This window comes from Canis lupus, chromosome 25, assembly GCF_048164855.1.
Source record: "Canis lupus baileyi chromosome 25, mCanLup2.hap1, whole genome shotgun sequence".
Taxonomy (NCBI): Eukaryota; Metazoa; Chordata; class Mammalia; order Carnivora; family Canidae; genus Canis; species Canis lupus.
In genome coordinates, this window is record NC_132862.1 from 37,668,641 (window position 1) to 37,691,357 (window position 22,717).

A 22,717-nucleotide genomic window follows, 5' to 3' on the forward strand; every position below is an offset into this window, starting at 1 on the left:
CATAGTGCACTTTATTAGAGACTACTGAATTAGCTTCAGCTGGACTGCAAAGGCGACTCTCTTTAATGGGCAGCATAGCTTCAAGCAGTCCTATTCAGTGCCAGTTGGCTTAGTTTACCTCAATTCGAATTGGGGATGTTTTCATTCAAATGCATCATGGCCTCCCCATCCTAATTCTCAATACCTGTTCCCAATGCAACCAGTATAGCCCCCTTCCTTACCCAGTTTCTGGTCAATACCTGCCAAAGCGGTTGACAAAGAGTCCAACAGAGAAGGAGCCAATCATACCACCAACAGAGAAGATGGCCACAGACAAGGACCAGAGGGAAGTGAGTAACACTTCAGTGGGAAGGTTTTCCGATTTCTCTTCCAAGGTGTAATTGAGAAAGTCCTTTATTATCTGCAAATTAAAATGATTGGTGGGCAGACTGTTACAGTTGAATGAGAGAAGGGGCAAATATCGGGGGGGGGGGGGATCTTTCTCTAAGAAAACAACATTACGGATTAACAGCAGAGAATCAAGTAAATGGATGCAGATGGAAGAGATAGAGAACATACTGGAGGTTAATGGTAGCTCTGAAAAGAACAATTTTGATTTGTCCTGAAAATCCAGATAGGTAGTAGCACAGATGTTCAGTAGACTACCCCTAGTCCTCCCCTAAGACCCTCCCACCCCCGTTGTAACTAACCCCCCTGAGGGATAACAAAAGAAGTGTGCCATGAGAAGGTGAGAGGAAGAATGGGTACAGTCCAGTCATAGAGAGCAACTGAGCTTTTTGCTTTGATTAATGATTCAGTTAGCCTTCCCCAACAATATTATTCTGTCTCTCCCGCCTTCACCAAGCTAGATACCAAGTTTTACTGAAATTCTTCATTGTTGAACCCCACTTTTTTTTTGAATCCCGCTTTAAAGGAATAATTTCCCAATTCCAAATTCTAACTCTAGTTGCCTGGCACTCACCGTTTCAGGAGCATTGATGACTCCGGTATTATAGCCAAACTGGAAAGAGCCTATTGTAGCAATGGAGATGGCAAAGATCAGAGACACCGTGACCTGGGGTGGGGGGCAGAAGAGGGAGAAGGGAAGAAACTTTCCTTAAAGCTCTTGAATAATGATGGTTTCTTCTCGATTAAGGAGATATACTAGGAGCACTTAGCCCAAGAGTGCTATGTAAAGAACAAAAACGTAATGAAATTTAGGTAATAAATGGAACACAAAAGAACCGGTTATCCTCAAGAACTTATCCAGAGATATAGACAACCACGTACACTTGGGAAAAGTGTCAAGAAAATTTGGCTAGAAAGTTAAGAACAACTGGGTTAATCTGTTTGAAACTATTAAAAAAAAAAAAAAAAAAACTGCCCCAGGTAAAAGCAAGCATAGAACTGCAGGAAAAGAGAGCCCTGGGATTCCTAAAAATGGACTATTTTGGAAACAGCTAGATCCAGTGTTGTCTTATCCTGTACCCCAGGATCCTACTGAAGACCAGAGTGGTGGTGGTGTCTTCACTGTTCTTATTGCTCAGGATAACGTAATCTATAAAATCTACCCACGGTATCCTGGTCACATTTGAAATTCTTCCTGTTTACTTCATTTTGTACCGCTACCCCCACCCCACAAAGGGAGAACACAAGTTCACTCCCAACCTAACACACAGGAGTCTGTGGGGGGGAGGAGGGAGTCCTCTCTCACCTTGTTGGGAGTAATTTAATTGAGTGTTAGATTTTCAGTTCAAGATAAGCTCAATTTTTATGGCTGAGGACATCTTCTGCGGCGCCTGCCCAACCCTTCCTTACCTTTAACTCCCTCCTCCTTTTAGGTTAGACAGAGTGGCCAGGAGTTTTGGTTATCCGAAGCTGACCCTGCACCCCAGGCCACCAGGTATAAGCACCAAAGCACCCCCGCCCGCACACAGCTGTGTAATCTACTTCTCATCAGTAAGGACCTCTTCTTCCTTTCAGCCTGGCCTCATCATCATTTACTATCCTTGAGGGCCTTTTCATTTTCCACCCTGTTTTTTCATCCCTTATCTTCCTTCATTTTCAAATGAAGTAAGAGATGTTCACCCTGGTGACAACGATTTTCTCCCTGTAAAAATACTGCTTCCATAACACACAGTAACACATTAATGTATCGTGCACTCACAATCACAACCACAATAAAGATAACTGGAATTCTCTCTCCTTAATATCCAAGGACTCTAGGTTACAGAGCAGATGGCCGGACACTGACCCATGCCCTCAAACGAATCCCAGGTCCTCTCAAGGTTTTTTTTTTTTTTTTTTTTTTTTTTAATTTTTTATTTGTTTATGATAGTCACAGAGAGAGAGAGAGAGGCAGAGACACAGGCAGAGGGAGAAGCAGGCTCCATGCACCGGGAGCCTGACGTGGGATTCGATCCCGGGTCTCCAGGATCGCGCCCTGGGCCAAAGGCAGGCGCCAAACCACTGCGCCACCCAGGGATCCCCCTCTCAAGGTTTAATGCTTCCAGAGGAATCTTCCTGCTGGCTCAAGAGACCCATACTTGGAATCAACACAGCTAAGCAGCCTGCAGACTCAGGCATCTCATCCCCGCATCCTCAGTACCATGTGATTATGTTAAAAACAGTAACAACCCTGAGAAAAACACATAGCTTCTCCAGGTGGCTTTCCCTGCGACAGGGAGGTGAATGGGACTGGGATAAATCCTTAATAGGCTTGGACATCCAAAGATAACTGGCAGAACCATGGCATCCCAGGCTGGAGAAGAAACGAACAGGCCTGAGATGGCTAGATGACTTAGATTAAAACGGAGCACAGCACCTCCATAAAGGCCTGCCTTTTGAGTGTACCCCCAACAAGCAAAAAAATAACTGATAATTCTATTAGTTCTTCTTACCTTCTGTGTCCCCATGGCCCTAATTTAATTCTATTCCAATCTTCAATAAAGATCTGGGAGTTGGGATCCCAGAGACACCGCCTTCCAGTGAACAAAACCTCCAAAATGTCCTTCTTGGCAGCAAGTTTTTCTACTGGTCCCCAGCTCCGCAGCACATCTCCTCCTCGCTCTCACCGTTAGAGCTCGCCAGGCACTAATTTATAATCTCTGCAAAGGGTGGCGCCTGCAAGGAAGACAAGCCCCCCGGCCCCGCCCCACACCCGGCTCAAGTGATCCCGTGACCTCTCGGAATTTGGTGACTTCAAACTCTGCCCCCACCCTAGGCAACAACTCCCTCCCTCCTCCCACCCCCTTTTTAAAACCACATCCTTCACCCTACCCCCTTCTTCTTTTTTTTTTTTTTTTTAAACTGGTCCTCCTTCCCCCTTCTAATAGCTGCTATAGCATCTTAGTTTCACAGACAAAATGCTCCAGAAAAGCCTGTGGGAGGGCAAATTAATTTGTGTTCTCCATCTGCTGGGAATTAAGTCAATCTATAGAGATGAGACTAAATGCTATTTACACAAGGTAGAGTCAACGGGGTGCTGCTATCTGAAAGTTAAGGTTGTTTGAAGGTGTGTAAGCAGAAGGATTCACAATGCCATGAACTTATCAGCTGCCTTTTGATTATAGACTAGGTCTACAATCTTGAAGGGGAAGGAAGGGCAGTCTGGAGAAGAAAAGCTAGCAAGGAAAGAACTGGGCCACTTTTTGGCTCTCCTTGTTCTCTGATTAGCACACTCTCTCCTGGGAGGAAGAAAACCTGAATATCTGGGAGCCAGACCAACTCTCCTGGGCTGCAGGAAGGAGAGAATCAACTGCTTTTGGGATACAATCCAAACTCCTTAATATGGCATTTACCATACCACCTATTCTGAATCCTACCGATTCTACAACATTTTGCCTCTAGGCTCAGGTTTATAGCATCTGAAGATGGAACAATTACCAAATTCAGTTAAAAAGGTGTTTGCTGAGTGCACACTACATGTCAGGTACTCTCCAAGAAACGGGTTTCATCAGCATGTAGGACAAAAAAGTGTCGTGGCTTTTAAGGAATTTATAGCATTTCTCTTCTTATTCTGTTAGGAGTTAGTTGAACAGTTAAGTAGTTAGGGCCAGGGTCCCCAGCAAGAAAATATGGAGTCAGGACAGCTGAAATAAAATAGCATTGACATCTTGTTCTGCAGCGTAGGCAGGATCACACTAACAGTTTGCTTTTCAGCCTTTGCAGAAATGACTTCTGCAAAAATTCCTAAATAAAATAAGACAGTTAACCACAAAGCATTTGTTGGTATCACAGGCAAGGGGCAGTTAAGACCTAAGCCTCCAGATGTCAGGAAAAAAAGACCATCAGCACAGAGACATTAACCAAACAGGGAGACAGATACGTGACCAAAGCCCTGATTGGCACGACTCAGCACCCTCTGATCACTTAAGAAAGTTTCGCTTAAAAGAGCTCATAAAAACCCCTAAACTTAGAAACTCCAGGGGCAACCAACTGGGCCCCCCTCCCTCTCGGGGAGCTTTATACTCTTGCTCAATAAACTTTGCTTTGCTGCCAACCAAGGACTTCGGGCATGCAGGGGACAAGAGTCCTGTACCACTTCCACTTACAGAATAAAAAAGGGACAGTCTCAATTGATTCTTATTAATTACAGGCTGAGATGAGTGGGGGAAAAGAGATAAGAAAAATTCGAAAAAAGGAAGATGAAAGATAATGAAAGGAGAGAGAGAGACAGAGAGAGGAGGCTCCAGTGTAAGAGTAAACAAAGAAAACAATTTGGTTCTAACAACAGATTTGGGTGAGAGATTGTTATCAAGGCTTTGCTGGGGCTCCGGAGGGAAGGGATGGATATCAATGGTCAATTTCCTAATGCCAGTTAATCTGTAGCCTAGCAATTCCTTCAGGATGGGGGGAAGAGGGTGAGCAGAGAGAGCACAGTAACTGGACACAATTTTTCTAGTTGGTAAACGGGGTGTGTGTGTGTGTGTGTGTGTGTGTGTGCATTTTCTTTTGGGTTTTGGTTCAGGGCCTAGAATTCAAACTGATGCTACTGAACCAGACACAAACCAGATTATGTTGTCTCTGTGTGTGTCTCTCTCTTTTTTTTAATGAGGCTATTTTCTAAATCTGATCGTTAGCAGAGAGAACCAAGTATGAGTGAAACGTGACATCCAAGAAAACCTTCCCTGAGGTCACACTTCCCCTCCCCCACCTCATTCCAGTCCTTCCAGGAAACACTGAGCCTAGAGGCCCCTTAAGTTACCACAGCAACTGAATTTAGCAGCCAAAGGACAAATAATATCCTGTAAGGCAGTGAGGTCCAATAGAAATATAATCCAAGCTACTTATGTTATGAAAAATTTGCTAGTAGCCATATTAAAAAATTTAAAAGACACAAGAGATTAAATAATGACTTTATTTGACCCATGATAGCCCAAATAATATCATTTCAGTATAGTATCAATATAACAATTATTACTAAGGTAGTTCCCTTTTTCCCCCTACTAAGTCTTTGAAATTCACTGTTATTTCACATTTATAACGCATTTCCATTTTCTTTTCTTTTTTTTTTTTTAAAGATTTTATTTATTTACTAGTGAGAGACACACACACACAGAGAGAGAGAGAGAGAGGCAGAGACATAGGCAGAGGGAGAAGAAGGCTCCATGCAGGGAACATGATGTGGGACTCGATCCCATGACTCAGGATCACGCCCTGGGCCAAAGGCAAACGCTCAACCACTGAGCCACCCAGGCATCCCCACATCTCCATTTTCTACAGTTAAAGTAACAACAAAGCTGTGTTTGATGGGAAAATATTTTAAATTGCTCTGATTCTAAACTAATAAAAATCAGCAATTCAGTTTCTCAGTGGCATTAGCTACATGTAAGTACTCAATAGCCATGTGAGGCTCATGGCTGGACTTTGCAGCTCGATGCCCTGTTCTCCTCCGGTCTCTTCTATGTTCTTTTTTATCTTAGCTTCTATTTATTTGTTTCACAGGGTCATTCTTGGCTATAAATCACTTTATCTTTTCTTTCTCCCTCTCCCTAGACTTAGTATAATTAGTCTTTAATGTTTTGCAAGAGCAAATTGCACGAGTAAAAGTACAAAGCGGGTCTGTATGAGCCTGTTCATTTACTCAGAGCAGCCTCCAATGTAATCAGAATTTGTTTTTTTTAATTTTTTAAATTTTTATTTATTTATGATAGTCACACAGAGAGAGAGAGAGAGAGAGGCAGAGACACAGGCAGAGAGAGAAGCAGGCTCCATGCACCGGGAGCCCGATGTGGGATTCAATCCCGGGTCTCCAGGATCGTGCCCTGGGCCAAAGGCAGGCGCTAAACCGCTGCGCCACCCAGGGATCCCTTTTTTTTTTTTTTTTTTTTTGTAATCAGAATTTGTAATCAGGATTTGCCCCAGTAACTATTTGCCCAATGGTTAAGGAAATAAATGTAATTATAAAGGCAAAGAATGTATGTGTCCTAAATTAGTGTTAAAACCGTGATGGAGAAAGACAATACTGAAGGTTAAGTTTTAGACGTGTGAATTCTGGAGAATATTTTTTTTGGTGAAAAAGGAGGAAGGGTACAAGGGAGAGAGATCTGAAACATCATCTGGCTAATTCAATTTGAAAAAATTACCTTCAAAAAAGTTAAGTGGGACAGAGAGCACTCTACTTTTAGCATTATACACACTTTTAAAGGTTACAACTAGAATTCAACTGAATCTCAAGAATCTAAAAGCGTGCTGAACATATTGAGTCAGATGCTTTTTGAGTAAGAGGGACCTAATAAACTTCTGACCAGAAATCAGTCAACGCTGGGCTTATTATCCCCAGAGCAAGGGACACCTAAATTAGGCAATCCTCCCCCTGGGCAACAGAAAGGTTGCTCAATACAACCTTATATTGGTATGTTTGGGGGAGATTGGTTGGTTGGCTGGGGTCTTCAGGACCTACTTTGAAAGTAGGTCCCACTTACTAGAATACCAGCTCCAGTCAGTCGGGAGCTACAGCATTCCTGAAATCTGGTGATTACAATGCTAGGGAAGCGCAGCAAGGTAAATGTCCTGGAACATGTATCATGTATCATTTGATTCCTGTGAGATGTTCTTCGATGGAAGATGAAATGAAATGAAATGAAATGAAATGAAATGAAATGAAATGAAATGAAATGAAAACAAAAGAGGAAATGTGGTGGATACATTTAAAAATGGAATAGACTGAAATGTTATGAAATTCCTACCTAATAGTTTCATGTAGGTCTGCTAAGAAGAGAAGTAATGAGTGAATAATGGCCTGAAATCTCTTAGCTCCAAAAACAGGTATCTGCAGACCATACATCTCAAGCCTAGCTTTTTCCTGCTAGGTGGGAGGATGTTTGCTATTGTGATAACTGAGTGGGAAAACAAACAAACCAAAAAATCCTGCAATCAAGGAATACAGGACTTTAAACACGTAGAGTTAAGTCAGAGAAGACTGCCTCTTTCGTAGAACAGTGTAATGGCATTACAAGGCACACCAAAAAACTAATGCCTACTCTAAAGATTGCCAGAGTTAATTCTACTTGCTCTGCTTGCATTTGTAATTTTTCTCATAAAGAACATGTTTTGTTGCGGTATGTTATTTACTGATCTTCCTTTACTAGGTTGGGTGTAGTCAAAGTTCCTTTTGAATGAGAAATGTGAAAATATCCTATAAAACACAGGGTAAAGAGAGAAAAAATTTGAAAAATGTTGATTTTCCTGTCCAAACTGGATTTCAACCATTCATCACTCCAGTTAATCCTGAAGCACCTAATCCCAGCTCTCAGATCCTTATCACTTTTTAAGGGGTCTCCCCTCCTCCAATTTCCTTCAAAAATCAATCCATCACGTACCAATGGTTATTGAATAAAGTCTAGATCAGTGCTGTCCAGTAGAAACATAATGTAAGCTACATATGAAATTAAAATTTTTCCAGTAGTCACATTTTTAAAAAGTGAAAAGAAATGAGTTAATTTCAAAATTATATTTTACTTAACCTAATATACACCAAATTTTGTCATTTCAACTTGTAAATAATATAAAAGTTATTAATGAGATATTTATTTCTTTCTCTCTTTGGCACTAGATCTGTATTTTACACTTCCAGCATACCTTAATTGGAACACTGAATTTTCAACAATTAAGGTGAAATGTAGTCTGATTAAAACAAATGAAGTTGTGTTTAACAAAAACACTTTATAGTACTTCTGATTTTTTTACACTGCTTCAATTTTTTTAATTGCTTCTGTCATTTTCCTTCTCTTTCTTTCCTTCTCTTTCTTCCTTCCTCTTTCCCTCTCCCTCCCTCTTTCTCTCTTTCATAATCTCTATGCCCAATATGGGACTCAAATTTGAGACCCCAATATCAAGGGTTCGATCCTCTACTGACAGAGCCAGCCAGGTGCCCCAACATGGTTTCAATTTTTATTTTTATTTTTAAAGATTTTATTTATTTATTTATTCATGATAGAGAGAGAGAGAGAAAGAAAGAGGCAGAGACACAGGCAGAGGGAGAAGCAGGCTCCACGCAGGGAGCCCGATATGGGACTCGATCCCTGGTCTCCAGGATCGCCCCCTGGGCCAAAGGCAGGCGCTAAACCACTGCACCACCCAGGGATCCCCTGGTTTCAATTTTTAGATACAAACGTAAATGAATTAAAATGGAGTGAAATTAATAAACTCCTGAGTCACACTAGTCACACTTTAAGTATATTTCTCCTTTGCCTAAACCAAACTGAACCAATTGTCAGTGTTCAGACCTATGTATCTCTTCATCTGTATCCTTTATTATGTTCTTTATAATAAACTAAAAAATGTGAGTAAATGTTTCTTTGACTTGTGTCAGCTGCTCTAGCCAGTTAATCAAACCCAGGAGGAAGTTGTTGAACCCTCTAATCTACAGCAGTTGATAAAGGGGAGTAGCCGCTGGCATCCGAAGTGGAGGAAAGAGAGAGGCAGTCTCGTGGGTCTGGACCCTTAACCTGTGACATCTGATGCTATCTCAGGGTAGACAGAATTGAGTTGAAATGGGAAGGCATTCCATTACCATCAGCTGAGAATTGAAGAATTTCTTGGTGGTGTGAAAAAAACGCACATTGAAGGGTACCATAACAATATATACCACAGACTGGATAGCGTAAAAGACAGAAATTTATTTTCTTAACAGTTCTAGAGGCTGGGTGTCCAAGGTGTTGGCAGGCTTGGTTTCTCCTAAAAACTTTCTCCTTGACTTGTAGATGGTCTTTTTCTTTGTGTGTATACATCCGTGGTGTCTCTTGAATGTCTACATTATCTGTTTTATGTTATTTTTTAAAGATTTTATTTATTTATTCATGTGAGACACAGAAGCAAAGACATAGGCAGAGGGAAAAGCAGACTCCTTGCGGGGAACCTGATGCAGGACTCAGTCCCAGGACCCTGGGATCAGGCCCTGAGCTGAAGGCCGATGCTCAACCACTGAGCCGCTCAGGTGTCCCTACATTTCCTGTTCTTTTTTTTTTCTTTTTAAGATTTTATTTATTTATTCATGAGAGACACACAGAGAGACAGGCACAGACACAGGCAGAGTGAGAAGCAGGCTTCATGCAGGGAGCCCAACGTGGGACTTGATCCTGGGCCTCCAGGATCACACCCTGGGCTGAAGGTGGCGCTAAACTGCTGAGCCACCTGAGCTGCCCTACATTTCCTATTCTTATAAGGACATCAGTAGGATTGAATTAGGGCCCACCTAAAGGCCTCATTTTAATTTAATCACTTCTTTAAAGGCCCTGCCTCCTAATATAATCACATTCTGAGGAACTAGGGGTTATGCTTCTATAGGAATTTTGGGGGAACACAGGTCAGCCCATAACACCATGTTATTAAAGACTCACTCTTTTGTACTCTTTCATCTTGAATACCCTTCCCAACTGGCTAACTTCTAGTCATACATACAATAACCAGTATCTCTTCCCCTTTGTGGAACATTCCCAGACAAACCTAAGAAGATATGGTTTCCATTGTGCCACAATTTGTCTCAAACATACCTGTATTATAGTACTTACTAAATCCTATAACAATTATTTAACATATTTGCTTATCTTTCTAAATTGTGAGCACTCTGAGGGCAGAGATTTTATTTTATCTATCTTTATACTCACAGTGCCCAACAAATAGATGAACAAAAAACTTTGTTAAATTAGCTGAATAAAACATATTCAAAGTGTATCCTTAGGGCTGTTTAGTATCTAAACAAGCTATAACCTAATTAGCAAAATTTTAAAGCAAATTATTTATTTATTTTTAATTAATTAATTAATTGATTGATTGATTCATAGAGATACAGAGAGAGAGAGGTAGAGACAAAGGCAGAGGGAGAAGCAGGCTCCGCACAGGGAGCCCAACATGGGACTCGATCCCGGGTCTCCAGGATCACATCCAGGGCCACAGGCAGCACTAAACTGCTGCGCCACTGGGCCTGCCCATAAGCAAATTTTTTAAAGTAATTTTTTTAATGTAATTTCTACACCCAACATGGGGCTCAAACTGAGAACCCTGAGATCAAGAATCACATGTTTCACTGACTGAGCCAGTCAGGCGCCCTCCTAATCGGTAAACTATACAACATGATTATAGCAGTGACTTGTTAATAAAGGTATGGATTCATAGATGTCTCAAAAAATGCCCCTTAGAAAATAATCTTCTTTTAGGGATATACATGGATGCAGCTTGATAATGTGATGAAGGTGATAGAGTTTCCTTTACCTCCTAAGAATCATTCCTTAATATATTCAGATTACAAGTACACAACATTCCTGAAGCTCTATTTTCCATTGTACAATTAAAGCCAATTTAAGGAAATGTACAATCAGTCTTGGTCTGACCACCCATCTCCGAAGCTCTGTCTAATTGGTCAACTAAGCCCTCAGTTTGACATCAAAATGAAACAAAAAAAATTTCTAGTAATAGTCTAGGCTATTACCAGTTAATTTGTAAGCACATACTGCTGAGGATTTGTTACCCTTACCCTTTAATGCCACAGGCTATACTCCTAATTTATTTATTTTTAAAAAGGACTTTAGTTTTTCATGAGAGACACAGAGAGAGAGGCAGAGACATAGGGAGAGGGAGAAGCAGGCTCCATGCAGGGAGCCTGATGTGGGACTCGATCCTGGGACTCTGGGATCACACCCTGAGCCAAAGGCAGACGCTCAACTGCTGAACCATCCAGACATCCCTATACTCCTAATTTAAATAGGCGTCTTGAAATGGTCAATATCTTATTCGTTAGAACATTTAATTTTATGTTTAACTCTGTTGCCAGTTTCAAAGTAGATACTTTCTATATGTGTTTAGCATAGGCAAATCTATTACTGTGCCATATTATTATGTATATTACTTAAAAAATGCTTTGCTATTACTAGTTTACATTTTTTTAAAAAAAATTTATTTATTCATGAGAGACAAAGAGAGGCAGAGACACAGATAGAGGGGAAAGTAGGCTCCTGGCAGGGAGCCTTATGTGGGACTTGATCCGGGACCCAGGATCACACCCTGAGCTGAAGGGAGACACTCAACCGCTGAGCCACCCAGGCATCCCACTAGTTTACAAATTTATTCCCCTGAATACACTGTGAGCTTCCTGAACACAGTGACCACACCTTATTTGCCTCAATATTCTGAATATCTGATAGAGAGTAAGTTATAAATAAATGTTTATTGAGAGAACTGAAGAAATGAATGTGATCAGAGAGTAATTTCTCAGTATTCATTTTTTTAAATAAATATTTTATTTATTCATGAGAGACATGCAGAGAGAAGAGGCAGAGACATGGGCAGAGGGAGAAAGAAGCAGACTCTGTGCGGGGAGCCTGATGTGGGACTCGATCCTGGAACTCCAGGATCATGCCCTGAGCCAAAGGCAGACGGAGAGGTGCAGTGAGAGAGGGAGAGAGAGAATCTTAAGTAGGCTTTCTGCCTAGTGTGGAACCTAATGTAGGGTTCAATCTCACAATCTCAGGATCATGACCCGAGTTGAAATCAAGAGTCTGACACTTAACTTACTGAGCCACCCAAGTGCCACTCTAAAAAGAATGTGTTCACAAACAAAAGAATAGTGGCCTGTATTTCTTTTATTTTTTTAAGTAGACTCCATGCCAAGCATGGAGTCCAGTGTGGGGCTTGAACTCACAATCCTGAGGTCAAGACCTGAGCTGATATCAAGAGTCAGATGCTTAATTGACTGAGCCACCCAGGCACCCCATTAGTCTGTATTTCTTTTTTCTCCCTCTTCTTTTTTCAAATATTTTATTTATTCATCCAGCCTAGGGAGAGAGAGAGAGAGAGAGAGAGAGCGAGCATGAGTAGGGGGAAGGGCAGAAGGGCAGGGAGAGGGACAAGCAGACTCCATGCTGAGTGTAGAGCCCAATAGCAGGCTCAACCTCACGACCCTAAGATTACTACCCAAGTAGAAACCAAGAGTCAGACACTCAACTGACTGAGCCACCAAGTCACTGCAGTGGTCTGTAATTCTTAAACAGAAATACTAGTTTGATGGTTAAAATTAGATATTATCCACCATTAAGATAACTAATTCTCTCTTAACTCACTCTATAACATTACCCTAATACCAAAACCAAAGACATTACAAGACAACTACAGACCAGTATCTCTAATGAATACAAAAGTCCTTAAGAATATAACAGCAAATATAATACAATAATAAATAAAAAGTATTATACATCATGACCAAATGGGATTTACTGCAGGTATGGAAGGCCTGTTCAATATTTGAAAACCAATTAATGTAATCTATCATATCAAAAGGTTAAAAAGAAAACTCACATGGTTATGTCAATATATGCAGAAAAATTTGATAAAATCCAACTCTTTTTCATGATTAGAAATTCTCTTTTTTTTTTTTTTAATTTTTATTTATTTATGATAGTCACAGAGAGAGAGGCAGAGACACAGGCAGAGGGAGAAGCAGGCTCCATGCACCGGAAGCCCGATGTGGGACTCGATCCCAGGTCTCCAGGATCGCGCCCAGGGCCAAAGGCAGGCGCCAAACCGCTGTGCCACCCAGGGATCCCTGATTAGAAATTCTCAGTAAGGGGTGCCTGAGTGGCTCAGTTGGTTAAGCGTACAATTCTTGATTTCAGCTCAGGTCATGACCTCAGGATCCTGGGATCAAGCCCCACATCAGGCTCCATGCTCCACAAGGAGTCTGCTTGAGATTGTCCCTCTATCTCTCTCTAAGAATGAATAATTTATTTTAAAAACCCCAAACTCTCAGTAAACTAGGAATACTGGGAAACTTCCTTGATAAAGAAAAAACCTACAACTAACAACATACTGAAATAGTGAAAAATCTAAAGCTTTACCACTAAGATCAGGAGCAAGGTAGAAATGTTCCCTCTCACTACTCCTTTTCAACATTAGCTAGAAGTACTAGCTAATGTAATAAGACAAGACAAGGAAATAAAAGGCATACAAATTAGGAAGGAAGAAATAAAACTGTTTGAACATGACCGGACGATCCTGGAGACCCGGGATCGAATCCCACGTCGGGCTCCCAGTGCATGGAGCCTGCTTCTCCCTCTGCCTATGTCTCTGCCTCTCTCTCTCTCTCTGTGACTATCATAAATAAATTTAAAAAAATTAAAAGAAAAAAAAAAAAAGAACATGACCGGATTGTCTATAAGAATAAAATCCAGGGACACCCAGGTGGCTCAGCAGTTGAGTGCCTGTCTTCAGCCCAGGTCATGATCCTGGAGTCCTGGGATCAAGTCCCACATTGGGCTCATGCTAGGAGCATGCTTCTCTCTTTACCTATGTCTCTGCCTCTCTCTCTCTCTCTGTGTCTTTCATGAATGAATAAATAAAATCTTAAAAAAAAAATCCGAAAGAACTGACAAAAAATTCCTGTAACCAATAAATTATTATAGAAAGATTGCAAGATAAAAGGTTAATATATAAAAGTCAATCACAGTTCTATAGACCAGCAAAAAAGGGTAGAACTTGAAATTAAAAACACAATACCACTTATATTAATATCCCAAAAGGGAAATGTTTAGATATAAAATGTAACAGGGATCCCTGGGTGGCGCAGTGGTTTAGCGCCTGCTTTTGGCCCAGGGCGCGATCCTGTAGACCCGGAATTGAATCCCACATCGGGCTCCTGGTGCATGGAGCCTGCTTCTCCCTCTGCCTATGTCTCTGCCTCTCTCTCTCTCTCTCTGTGTGTGACTATCATAAAAAAAAAAAGTAACAAAATGTGTACAAGAGCTACATGAGGAAAACTACAAAACTCTGACTAATGAAATCAGAAGAACTAAATAAATGGAGAGGTAGTACATGCTTATGCATAAGAAGACTCAATATTGGGATGCCTGGGTGACTCAGTGGTTAGGCATCTGCCTTTGGCTCAGGGTATGATCCTGGAGTCCTAGGATCTAGTCCCACATGGGGATCCCTGCATGGAGCCTGCTTCTCTCTCTCCCTATATCTCTGCCTCTCTCTGTGTGTGTCTCTCATGAATAAATAAATAAAATCTATCAATCAATAAATAAAATCTTAAAAAAAAAAAGAAGACCCAATATTGTCAAGATGTCATTATTCCCAACTTGAACTATAGATTCAATGTAATCCCAATCAATCCCAGTAAGTTACTTTGTGGATATACAAAACTGATTCTAACATTTATATGAAGCAGCTTAAGACCCAGAATAGCCAACACAATATTGAAGAACAACAAAGTTGTAAAACTGATATTACCTACCTGACTTTGAGATTTACTATAAAGACTCAGTAATTAAAACATTGTGGTACTGGTGAAATCAACAGACAAATAGATCAATGGAACAGAATAGAGAGCCCAGAAAGACCCACATGAATAGAGCTGATTTTTTTTTTTTTTTCTCAAAGAAACAAAGGCAACACAGTGGAGTGGGGATAGTCTCCTTCTCAACAAATGGTGCTGGAACAACAGGATGTCCACATGCAGGAAAAAAAAAGGAAAGAAAGAAAAAAAGAAAGGGAAAGAATCCAATAAAAGATCTTACACCTTTCACAAAAATTAACTCAAAATGAATCACAGATCTAAATGTAAAACACGAAGCTAATAAACTCCTAGAAGTTAACATTGAAAAACTAGATGATCCTGAGTATTGTAATGACTTTTTAGATAGAACACCAAATGCGCAATCCATGAAAACGATCTTTGGTCAGTTGGACTTTATTAAAATTAAAACTTCTGCTCTGCAAAAGACACTTTCAAGAGAATAAGAGGACAACCACAGACTGGAAGAAAACATTTGGAAAGGACACATCTGATAAAGGACTATTATCCAAAATATACAAAAAACGAGTTAAAATTCAACAATAAAATACCACCCTGATTAAAAAATAGACCAAGGACCTCAGCAGAAACATTGGCCCAAAGGAGATATACAGATGGCAAATAAGCATATGAAAAGGTACTCCACATTATATGTCATAAGAGAGATGCAAATTAAAACAACGATGAAGGGGGATCCCTGGGTGGCTCAGCGGTTTAGCGCCTGCCTTTGGCCCAGGGCACGATCCTGGAGACCCGGGATCGAATCCCACATCGGGCTCCCGGTGCATGGAGCCTGCTTCTCCCTCTGCCTGTGTCTCTGCCTCTCTCTCTCTCTCTCTCTGTGTGACTATCATAAATAAATAAAAATTAAAAAAAAAAAAAAAACAATGAGGGGCACCTGGGTGGTTCAGTTTGTTAAGTCTCTGCCTTCAGTTCAGATCATGATCTTGGGGTCCTAGGATCAAGCCCCACATCGGACTCCCTGCTCAGCAGGGAGTCAGGCTCTCCCTCTCATTCTGCTTGCCCCCGCCCTTGTGTACTCTCTCTCAAAATCTTAAAAAAAAAAACAAAAACCCAAAACCCAACAAGATACAGTTCATATCTATTAGAATGGCCAAAATCTGGAACCTGACAATACCAAATGCTGATGAGGATGTGATGCAACAAGAAATCTCATACATTGCTAGTGGGATTGCAAAATAGTAGACACTTTGGAAGACAGTTTGGTGGTTTCTTACAAAACTCTACATTTACTTACCATACAATCCAGCAATCCTGCTACCTTGGTATTTGCTCAAAGGAGTTGGAAATTTATGTCTACACAAAAAACTTGCATACAGATGTTTACAGGTTTATTCATAATTGCCAAAATTTGGAAGTAACCAAGATATCCTTGAATGAGGGAATGTATAAACTAACTGTGGTACATTCAAACAATGGAATATTATTCACTGCTAAAAAGAAGTGAGCTATTGAGCTATGAAAAGACATGAAAGAAGGACTCCTGGGTGGCTCAGTGGTTGAGTGTCTGCCTTTGACTCAGGGCATGATCCTGGTGTCCTGGAATTGAGTCCTGCATAGGGCTTTCTGCATGGAGCCTGCTTCTCCCTCTGCCTCTCTCTCTGTCTCTCATGAATAAATAAATAAAATCTTTTATTTATTTTTTATTTTGTTTATTTTTTATTTTTTATTTTTTTTAATTTTTATTTATGATAGTCACAGAGAGAGAGAGAGAGGCAGAGACACAGGCAGAGGGAGAAGCAGGCTCCATGCACCGGGAGCCCGACGTGGGACTCGATCCCGGGTCTCCAGGATCGCGCCCTGGGCCAAAGGCAGGCGCCAAACCGCTGCGCCACCCAGGGATCCCATTATTTTTTATTTTGTTTAAATAAAATCTTTAAAAAGAAAAAATAAATGACATGGAAGACCCTTAAATGCATATTACTAGATGACAGAAGCCAATCTGGAAAGACTACATACTATATGGTTTCAACTATGTGACATTCTGCAAAAGGCAAAACTATGAAGATAGTACAAAGATCACGGGTTGCCAGGGCCTGGAGTGGGGGAAGGAAGGAGAGGTAAATAGGTAGAGCACACAGGATTTTTAGGGCAATGAAACTATTCCATATGATGCTGAAATGATAGATATATGTCATTACATATTTGTCCAAATCTATAGAATGCACAAAGCCAAGAGCAAGTCCTAATGTAAAAGTATGGACTTTAGGTGATTATGATGTGTCATTGTACCTTCATCAGTTTTAACAAGTGTACCACTCTGGTGGGAGATGTTTATAATGGGGAAGGTTATGCATGTGTCAGGGCAAGAGGTATATGGGAAATCTCTGTACCTTCCTCTTAATTTAGCTGTGAACCAAAACCGCTCTAAAAAAATAAAATCTAAAAACAAAACAAAACAAAATAAAAGGATGACCGATTTCCTATACAATCTTATCTAATCTTAAAAGCAGAGGCTGTGCTCATTTAATTTTTGTCTCTTTCTCCAACATCATTTCCTTTTTTTTTTAAAGTTTGTTTGTTTATTTATTTATTTATTTATTTATTTATTTATTTATTTATTCATGAGAGACACAGAGAGAGAGAGAGAGAGAGCCAGAGACATAGGCATAGGGAGAAGCAGCCTCCACACAGGGCACCCGATGTGGGACTCAATCCCAGGACCCCGGGATCATGTCCTGAGCCAAAGGCAGATGCTCAACTGCTGAGCCACCCAGGCATCCTTCCAACATCATTTCCATCACCCTCTCAATATTTGGTATGGACATTTGATAAGTATTTTGGGGAAATTAAATAGTTTTTTCTGGAGGCAGTTCTCCATGGGAGAGAATGTATTAACTGGACTTAACTCTCCACTCTTATTGGGAAACCAGAATGCCAATTAAAATTTTATAATCTATCTCTTTTCAGTTTCACTAGCATAACTTGCCTTGTAAGCTCTGCCTAATCAGTCAACTAGGCTTGTTACTTGTTACCTCTTTAATGAAATCAAATTATTAACTTCTTTTTTCCCAAGATTAAAAAGCCCCACACATTTATTTATTTATTTTAGAGAAAGTGCAGTGGAGTGGGGGGAAGGGCAGAGGGAGAAAAGAGTCTTTTTTTTTTTTTTTAAAGATTTTATTTATTTATTCATGAAAGACACACACACACAGAGAGGCAGAGACACAGGCAGAGGGAGAAGCAGGCTCCATGCAGGAAGCCCGATGTGGGACTCGATCCCCAGATTCTGGGAGCACGCCCTGAGCCAAAGGCACTCAACCACTGAGCCACCCAGGTGTCCCATGGGGCTAGATCTTACCATCCTGAGATCATGACCTGAGCTGAAACCAAGAGGTGGGGGCTCAACTGACAAGCCACCCAGGTGCTCCTCAAATTATTAATTTCTATTGAACAATTAATCAGTCGATAAAAATGTCCCATGAAAAGACAAGTGAACACCATACCTTTAAACTTTGAATGTATGCTTTTATTTGGTACTCATTTCCTTAAAAACTTCATGCTTTTTTTTTTTTTAAGATTTTATTTATTTATTCAAGGGAGACACAGAGAGAGGCAGAAACACAAGGAGAGGGAGAAGCAGGCTTCCTGCGGGGAGCCCGATGTGGGACTTGATTCCAGGACCCCAGGACCATGACCCAAGCCAAAGGCAGATGCTCAACCACTGAGCCACCCAGGTGCCCCTATTTTTTTTAATCAAGTATTTTTTAATACCTGGCAGTGATTAAATGGATTTTATCATGCCATAACTTCATGTATATTATACTTATTGTTAATAATCAATAATATTTTTTTTAAATTTTATTTATTTATGATAGGCACACAGTGAGAGAGAGAGAGAGAGGCAGAGACACAGGCAGAGGGAGAAGCAGGCTCCATGCATCTGGAGCCCAACGTGGGATTCGATCCCGGGTCTCCAGGATCGCGCCCTGGGCCAAAGGCAGGCGCTAAACCGCTGCGCCACCCAGGGATCCCAATAATCAATAATATTGATAGAATATTCTCAATATGATATCTACATAGATAAGTAGATCATTATAGTTGACAAAGGAAGATCTGAAGAAAAAGGAAGAACCAGGTTACTGAGAGAAGGAAGTGAGTATCTATGTCACAATTCAAACTAAAAACTACCAACCACTACCTTATACAATAGCTGCCCACAAGTAGCCCCATGCTCTCCCCACCCCCATATGCCAACCTAATTCTGAAAAATAAGTAACACAGAAAAGAAATATTGGGGTTTATATTTATAGACAATCTGTAGTGTTTTTTTTTTTTTTTTTTTTTTTTGTAGTGTTTTCTTAACTGGTCTTTCAGGATCAGAGAAGCAAGAGACACTCTTTCCTTGCAGAGCATCTTCGTGCTTCCCTGAAATGATCATCTACCACTAAAACTGAAGCTCCTTCTCTAACACCTCCCCTTCCTGATTACAGCTACCTTGGGTGGGACATAAATATCCTCCTCAATCATCATACACTGTTCTTAACATCCAGCAGAGTCTTGGCATTATTATGTTATCTACTTCCTCTTATCAATTGTAGGAAGAATAGGTAGGAGAGAGAGAATAATTATAGTTTAGTGTAATTGACTAAGCAGAGGATTGGAAGTCTCAACTTCAGTATTTTAGTTGGAGGCCATGATACTCAGCTCATGGAATTACTGGGAGAAATAAGATAATGAAAAAAAAGAAAGAAAGAAAGAAAGGAAAGAAAGGAAAGAAAGGAAAGAAAGGAAAGAAAGGAAAGAAAGAAAGAAAGAAAGAAAGAAAGAAAGAAAAAAGGAAAGAAAGCCAGCCTAATAAATTCCAAAGGTCTGGCAAATAAATTTGTTCATTTAATCAGTCAATTTACTACCCAATATATGCTCATAGTGATGCTCACAGTCCATACTCTGTAATATGGAAGGCATATGTGATGGATTTTTTTTTAAGATTTTATTTTTAAGTAATCTCTATACCCAACACAGGGCTTGAACTTTTCAACCCTAAGATCAAGAGCTGCATACTCTAAGAGTTGCATGTCCAAGTCCTGCTTAGACTTGCTAGCTTCTATAATTCTGTAAGCAAATTCTTTTTTAAAAAAGATTTTATTATTAAAAAAATTTAAAAAAAATAAAAAAGATTTTATTAATTTATTCATGAGAGACACACAGATAGAGAGGCAGAGACATAGGCAGAGGGAGAAGCAAGCTCCTTGCAAGGAGCCCAATGCAGGACTTGATCCCAGACCCTGGGATCACTCTTGAGCCAAAGGCAGATGCTCAACTGCTGAGCAAATTCCTTAAAACAAAAATCTTTCTCTACATACACACATCATATTGGTTCTGTTTCTCTGGAGAATCCTGACAAATTTTGGTACCAAGAAATCAGCTGCTGTTATAACAGATACCCCAAAATGTGAAAGTGCCTTTGGAACCAAGTAATGGGATAGTGTCTGGAAGAATTTTGAGGTACATGCTAGAAAAAGCCTAGATTACCTTGAAGAAATTGTTGTTAGGATTATGAATGTGAAAGGTGATTCTGGGGGTGCCTGGGTGTCTCAGTCAGTAAAGCATTTGCCTTCGGCTCAGGTCATGATCTTGGGGTCCTGGGATGGAGTCCTGCATCAGTCTCTCTGCTTAGCAGCGGAGTCTGCTTTTCCCTCTCCCTCTGCTCCTCCCCCTGCTTGTGCTCTCTTGCTCATTCACTCTCTCGAATAAATAAACTTTAAAATCTAAAAAAAAAAAAAAAAAAAGGTGATTCTGGTGAGGTCTCAACTGGAAACTGGAGGAAAGCTAATCCTCGTTGTAAAGTGATAGAACTTGGCGGAATTGTGTTCTAGTGTTTTGTGGAAAGTAGAACTTGTTTGCAATGAAATAGGATATTTAGCTGAGGAGATTTCTAAGCACAGTGTTAAAGATATGACTTGGTTTCTCCTTGCTGCTTGTAGTAACAAGGAGAGGAGTGAGATAAATTTTATTTTAAATATTTTATTTATTTATTCATGAGAGACACACAGAGAGAGGCAGAGACATAGGCAGAGGGAGAAGCATGTTGCCCGCAGGGAGCCCCATGTGGGACTTGATCCCAGGACTCTGGGATCACAACCTGAGCCAAAGGTGGACGCTCACCACTGAGACACCCCGGTGCCCCAGAAGCAAGATAAATGGAAAGAGGAATTGCCAAGCAAAAGGATCCAGAAGCTTAAGATTTGGAAAATTCTTAGCTTCTATCTATGTTACAAAAACAACACTGCTTGCTCTGGAGAGGACACCAAGGGTGTGACTAGAAAATAATTTCTTTTTTTTAAATTTTTATTTATTTATGATGGTCACACAGACAGAGAGAGAGAGAGAGGCAGAGACATAGGCAGAGGGAGAAGCAGTCTCCATGCACCGGGAGCCCGACGTGGGACTCGATCCCAGGTCTCCAGGATCACGCCCTGGGCCAAAGGCAGGTGCCAAACTGCTGCGCCACCCAGGGATCCCGTGGAAAATCATTTCATAAAGAAATCATGAGCACAACTCAGGGCTTTCATGAGACATCTTAGCAGGATCTAGGAATGGAAATGGCATGATGCCAGTAGACACACTATCAGCTTGGACTAAGGGCACAGAGAGAAGACAAAATGAAGGGAGACTAAGTCTACTAGGATTCTACAGGATGGGACAACAGAGCTATCAACATGTCCTATCTTTCAATAAAAGGTAACAATGTCACTGAAGTTGATTCAGAGATCAGGCCCAGAGAACAAGGACCTTGAAGGCAAGGCCATCTCCTTCTCAGTTTCACTGGGCCAGGCCAGCCATCCCCCCTCAACTGAAGGGACAATGCTGTGACCTCAGTGGAGCTTGAGGGCAGAGCACAGAGCCACTGAGGGTTATTTTGATACTTAAATCTAATGAAACAGATTTTTTTGGATTTGACACCAAAAGCATAGGCAAGAAAAGCAAAAATAGACAAGTAGAACTACATTAAACTTACAAACTTTTGTTCATCAAAGGACACAATCAACAAGGTGAAAAGACAACCTATGAAATGGAAGAAGATTTTGCAAATCATGCATCAGATAAGGGGTTAATATCCAGAATGTATAAAGAGCTCAACAACAAAATAACTCTGTTAGCTTGATTAAAAATGGGCAAAAGATTTGAACAGACATTGCTCCAAAGATGATATACAAGTTGGCCAACAAGCATATGAAAAGATGCTCAACATTGCTGATCATCAGAGAAATGAAAATCAAAGCTACAATGAGAAATCTCTTCACACCCATTACAATGCCCACTATCAAAAACAACAACAGAGAGTAACAAGCGGTGAGGCTAGGGAGAAACTGATACTCTCGTGTCCTGTTGGCAGGACTGTAAAGTAGAACAGTTGCCATGGACAACAACAATTCCTCAAAAAATTAAAAATAGAACAACCCAATGATCCAGGAATCTCCCTTCTAGGTGTATATCCAAAAGAACTGAAAGCAAGATCTTAGACAGAAATATTTGCCCACTCATGTAGCACACCTAGTACTAGTCACAATAGCCAAAGGTGGATACAGTCCAGGTGGCCATCAAGAGATGAGTAGATAAATATCCAAGGGAATATTATTCAGTCTTAAGAAGAAGGAAATCTTGTCACATCTTACAACATAGGTTGTCTTTGAGGCCATTATGCTAAGTGAAATAAGCCAGTCATAAAAAGATAAATACTAAAAAAAAAAAAAAAAGATAAATACTATATGATTCCACTTATAGCAGGGATCTAAAGCAGTCACATTCATAGAGACAGTAGGTTAGTAATCTGGAGCTGGAGGGAAGGAGAAAAGGGGAGTTGTTCTTTAATGGGTATAAAGTTTCAGTTTTGCAAGATGAGAAGGTTCTGGATATCTGTTTCATAACAATGTAAATATACTTAATACTACTGAACTGTACACTTAAAAATAGTTAAGATGGTAC

At 40.5% G+C, this 22,717-nt stretch overlaps 1 protein-coding gene across 8 annotated transcripts in view; it reads right to left on the reverse strand.

The window, feature by feature from the left end:
• Positions 1-22,717, reverse strand: part of LOC140617533 (solute carrier family 2, facilitated glucose transporter member 3) — a 108,780-nt gene that overhangs the window by 10,442 nt on the left and 75,621 nt on the right. For 7 of the 8 annotated variants that reach the window (XM_072799131.1, XM_072799129.1, XM_072799127.1 and 4 more), the window contains exons 3-4: positions 962-1,054; positions 240-400 (exon numbers count right to left, since the gene is read on the reverse strand). In XM_072799131.1, the coding sequence (XP_072655232.1) occupies positions 240-400; positions 962-1,054 (254 nt within the window). Of the gene's footprint in view, positions 1-239; positions 401-961; positions 1,055-2,879; positions 3,103-22,717 lie in introns of all 8 variants that reach the window. The other variant, XM_072799134.1, reaches the window with a different exon arrangement.